We start from the raw sequence: 5,000 nt of genomic DNA, 5'->3' as shown, positions 1-5,000 counted from the left end.
GTCGTTCCCGTATGAGGGTCCAGCGCCGCTTGAAGCCATCGCCCAAGGTTCAGTATTTATTAATCCTAAGGTAGGTCTATATACTGCAGATGAGTGCGTGCAGGCCGGGGAGATTAGAAGAAAGTCAACGGGTTATTCTCGAAGTGAGAAACTGTAGCTCTATCTGGGATTCAAACAAGGGCCCAGCCTGTGAAAAGGACGTACCCCCTTCCTCCAAAACTGCGTGTAATGCAATGGCTGCCATTGGTAGCTCAGCCAAGTTGACTCAATAATATATCTGAGTTAAACAAAACACAACAAAATTCTTACTTACTTTAATTAAATATAGCTTCACTTACATTTGGATATTTTGTATACTGAAAGTTACAAAATAAATAAATTACTAGTCCCAGTTGTTCAAAAGGTGGATAACGCTATCCACCGGATAAATCACTATCGAGTGGATAAGTCATAGCGAAACAAGAACCAATTGTGCTATCCAATAGATAGTGATTTATCCGGTTGATAGCGCAATCCATGCATCCTTTGAACAACTGGGGCCTGATCTTTTTGACAAAAAGGGAAAACAGACTGTAATTTATGGTTGCTGGTGATGATAGCGGAAAGCCGACTAAACTCAACAGCCATTTTTCAATTTGTTCGGAGCTCTAGGATGGCGTCTGTGATATCCTCCGAAAGCAATATATTAGAGATTTCCGCCCAAGTTGAATATATTGAGTATAAAGTTGCAATAAATTGTTAATATCTGTTGCTTAACACATCAGACTTGAAAATTACTATAACTTCGCTTTTAATGCTTCATAGACATCGTTGCTTTTTTTAAAATATTGACTCATCTTTTTTAGTTAAATCCACCACTGAATCGAGACAATTCACGGTTTTTCGGTGGAAAACCAACGTTTAGATTGGTAAGTTGTATTTACTTAAAATGCAAATACGTTTACAGTCTCCATGAAGGTCGGTTATAAAGATCCTTTCACTAAACATAGGTTGTCCCTGGTGTACCAATCTTGTTCACATTGTGCTAGCACGTAATTTTACGCTCCCCTCTCCTCTTAAACAGCTTCTCTCGCCCACCGAGAGATGTTAACAAATCGTCTTCGCTGGAAGAATATGAGCACGAACAAAGTAGGGCGTTTGAGTAATTTTGTTGAGAATATAATAAATAAAAAATGGTATGAACGCGAGTGCATTTCGTGATTTATGGCACGAGTGATGTTTTGAAAGTTCTCAAAATAGACCTTTTGGGCTTGTACATTTTGTTTTCCCAATACAGATCATGTGATAATACTCAGGAGGCTTGGTCCTTTGTTTGGTTCATTAAAAAGAGTGCATACATGCATATTCATGCTTTCATGCCCTCATTTTAATGAACAAAACAAAAAACCAAACCTCCTGAGTATTATCACATGATCTGTATTGGGAAAACAAAATGTACAAGCCGAAAAGGTCTATTGCACGAGTTTTTTTCTCAAAAACTAGCCTTACGATCAATCCCACGTTAAAATTTGAGGATTTCCTTAGCGAGATAAAATAATCATGTGGAGAAGTAAATAGTTCAATCTGTCAGCCAGGTTTTTCGCAAATGCCAAAAACGTCGATTTTCATCTATTTTGATAATAACTGAAAAACTTTCTGTTAGATCCTTTGAAAAAAATGTTCACGGTTTCATCTTCATATTGTTTACTAATTACCTAGATTTTAACCCGGGTCGTGCGGCTAGGTTTTGAGAAAAAGGCCTTTGAAATGCTTAGTTTCCAGTACCCCCTCCAAGAGCTTGGTCACTATATTTAGCATTTTCTCCTGATTTGTACTTATTTGTTAGGTAAAATTACATTTTACATCAATTGCAGTGACTAACACTTCAGAAGAGACATCCTGTTGCTTCAATTTCACATGTAAAATCTTGATCTCTTTTTTCGAAAAACTGTAGTAAGCCACCTTATTTTACAGAATACTTGCATTATTTAATAGACAATTACTGAGGCAGTCAATGTAATGATTTGATTTGATTTAATGATTTACGAGACATCTGGTTTGTCTCTTCTACTGAGCAAACCTGCCCAGAGGGAAGGAGCACGAACAGGACTCGAGGTCCTATGCGAGGTGCTCGACCCTACCCTATCCAGACCAGAAAGACCAGACCACAACACCGGGAACTACATGCCCTACTCTTTACGACAAGTGTGCGGGTTCTTTTACGTCCCACCGGATTATGAACATTGAAGGGTTGTGAGATGGGACCTCCGGCTTCTCGTCCTTACCCGAGAAGACTAGAGAGTCTAACCATTTGCAGATGTAATTACAAAGGCAGCACTTTCTCCTCAGTTATTTAAAGACCCCGAGTGTTGGTCCGGCCGGAGTTGAACTCACGACCTCCCGCGTGACAGCCCGGTGCTCAACCAACTGAGCTACATTACAGCCAGCTGAGAACGTAACCCGAAGCTGGCTGCAATATGTCTCATAACGCTGACTGCTGCAGTAATTACGGTATCTATTATAATTACTGACCCTCATGAAATCCTATTGTTCTTTGTTTGTATTGGATCTTCGATTTTAGTCGCACGTATGTGTTATAATTCGGTGACAGTCATCAAATCCAATTGTTCCTTGTTTGTGTCAATCTTCGATTTTAGTCAAACCGAAGATTGTTATCGTAGAATTATTGTTATAGTTGGTCAAAACAACTATAACAATTAACAAAGAAAAAGGTTGGTCAAAACAACTATAACAATGAAATTAATACGTGCAGGCCGTGTAACACTACGAATTTGCATACTTTATAACCAAGAGAATTCAGTCATTTTACTCAGTGCAAACCTCAGTTTTGAAAGGCGATGGATTCCTCGGAATACGAAGCATTGTTTATGACACAGTGCTCTACGAACACTGATATTTCAGCAGAAATCGAAGGTAAACGCTTGTAACATTTACTCATTTCTGCCAGTGGTTTCAGTAATTTTTTATGTACCTTTAAAGCGGCATTTCCATTTTCTTTGTAAATTCTAGCAAAGATTTAGACGAGATGTCCTAGAAGTAGTTGGACTTTAAATTGGCTCGCTTTGTTGCAAAAGTGAGAAACGAAGATGGCCAAGATTATCCTGGAAAGACACTCGGTGTTTGAAAGTTTTAGTTGAAGTGACACAAAATTGAATTGCAATAAACCAGGGTTAGACCGTAACGGTGCTGTTGACAAAGTTCTAAATTATCAGGGATAGTGCTAGATAACTGCAATATTTTTAATATTGCAGCGTGCAGGCTGCAATATTAAAATTATTGAAGCCTGTTGGATGTAGCGCGTTTGGTATATATATTACCCCTGATAATAGACCATTTTACAGTTCTGTGCTAAGTTACCAGGCCTGTGAATAAAAGCGAGCCTGGAGTTGACCTTGCTTTGATACAAACCTCATTGCTTTTCTTATGTAAATCATGTTGTTGTCATGCCAACGAGTTTCTATTTACAGAAGAAAAGGTCAATTTCCCTGCCAACAAAAAGGCCCCCCCCCCCCCCCCCCCCCCCGTTTTCCTCAGATAGTTGTTTTAGCATTTTTAATTAAAGACTGCAATCTTTGATTTAATGCAGACAGAGAACAATAGGATTTCATGAGGGTCAGTAATTCTAGGGAAAGCCTACCGTCTTTAAAATTTTGCCTCCTTAGAATGTGTCCATCATTTTCTAGTCGATCTGCTACGAAGCCAGCACTAAATTTTGTTCTGAGAATTTGAACTTCATATTCCAAATCATTTTAAAGGTTTGTAGCCTAAAATGCTTTAAAATTTGCAACAAAATAAATGGAGTGATCTGTTTGTTTGCTGGTCATATCATGATATATCGATATCAGTTTTTTTTATGGCCGATTTATATTGAGACCAAAAAAGACAAATTAGGAAATGACCAAGTCTATCCACTTTTTTGATCACATTATTTGCCTTTTAAAGCCGATATGTTTCTAATATGATACTTTCTATATTTAACAATTATTCTACGAGGGCACGCTGGATATGATCTGATAGATAACCAACGAGGCGCGTAGCGCCGAGTTGGTTATAATCATTTTATATCCAGCAAGCCCGAATAGAATAATTGTTTTATTAAAAACTCCAGTATCAAGAACTCTTTCATGTTGATTTCATTCCGGTCCAAAACGGCTTTTGTCAGCCATTTTTTTGAGAGCTGCAAAAAGGTTTTCAGCTCGCTTTATTGCTGACGCGTTCCTTGACCATATTAGGTACTGCAGGTATGTGAACTGATAGCCTGCGTCCGGTGAGCCAATGAAAAATGCTGGAAATCTGATTTCAGTAGTTCAGTTTTTAATATAATATATCTCATTTCTTGAACACAGCGATATGTTGTTCTTTTTTTTTTCTTTGTTTTAGGTGACGTCACAACATCCTTATATGGAAACATTCGTTGGGAAGCCCCACGTATACACCATTGATATCAATAATCTCGATTTAGTGGAATCAACAGTGAAGGAAATCTTATCTACGAAGGTAACGACTTCTTAAAGATTGAGAAAAAGGACCATCATTCCAGTATAAAACAAAACGGCAGAGACCTACGTCTTCTAGAATATTGATAAATACCGTCATATGATAGTATTTGGGTGGGAAGTGCGGAGCTCTAGTGCGAATGTATACTTGTGAAAAATTGATAAACTTGCATTGACAAAGTGCCAAAGACAACGAGATGTCACAAGAATGTAGAGTCTTTGTTATATCAATTCAGTTTCCAATTGCTGTCCTCTTTTTCTATCGTTGTGTTCCATACCGCGAATTTCCATTGTGTCTTGAAATCGAAAGTAAATGAAATAACGTTCGCAAATCACAACAGATACAGGTAACTAATTAAACGAGTCAATCACTGATATAACGCAAAGAAAATACAAGCCTGCGTCCGGATGACCAAAAATTTCTTTTAAAATTTTGACGTTTTTAAATGGCTGTATCTCAATCAAAATCAGCCCGATTAGGATTTTGTAAATCTCGGTGTGCTG

General features: G+C 38.0%; 1 protein-coding gene across 1 annotated transcript in view; it reads left to right on the top strand.

Moving 5' to 3' along the window:
- LOC138001903 (alpha-1,6-mannosylglycoprotein 6-beta-N-acetylglucosaminyltransferase A-like) overlaps positions 1-5,000 on the top strand; it is a 63,588-nt gene that overhangs the window by 51,710 nt on the left and 6,878 nt on the right. The window contains exons 11-13 of the mRNA XM_068848172.1: positions 1-70; positions 846-908; positions 4,381-4,497. The exon at positions 1-70 is cut by the window's left edge and continues 14 nt beyond it. Coding sequence (XP_068704273.1) covers positions 1-70; positions 846-908; positions 4,381-4,497 — 250 coding nt within the window. The remainder of the gene's footprint in view (positions 71-845; positions 909-4,380; positions 4,498-5,000) is intronic.

Source organism: Montipora foliosa, chromosome 1 (genome assembly GCF_036669935.1).
Source record: "Montipora foliosa isolate CH-2021 chromosome 1, ASM3666993v2, whole genome shotgun sequence".
Taxonomy (NCBI): domain Eukaryota; kingdom Metazoa; phylum Cnidaria; class Anthozoa; order Scleractinia; family Acroporidae; genus Montipora; species Montipora foliosa.
The sequence above is the reverse complement of the archived record's forward strand: the minus strand, read 5'-3'. Positions and strand labels throughout refer to the sequence as shown.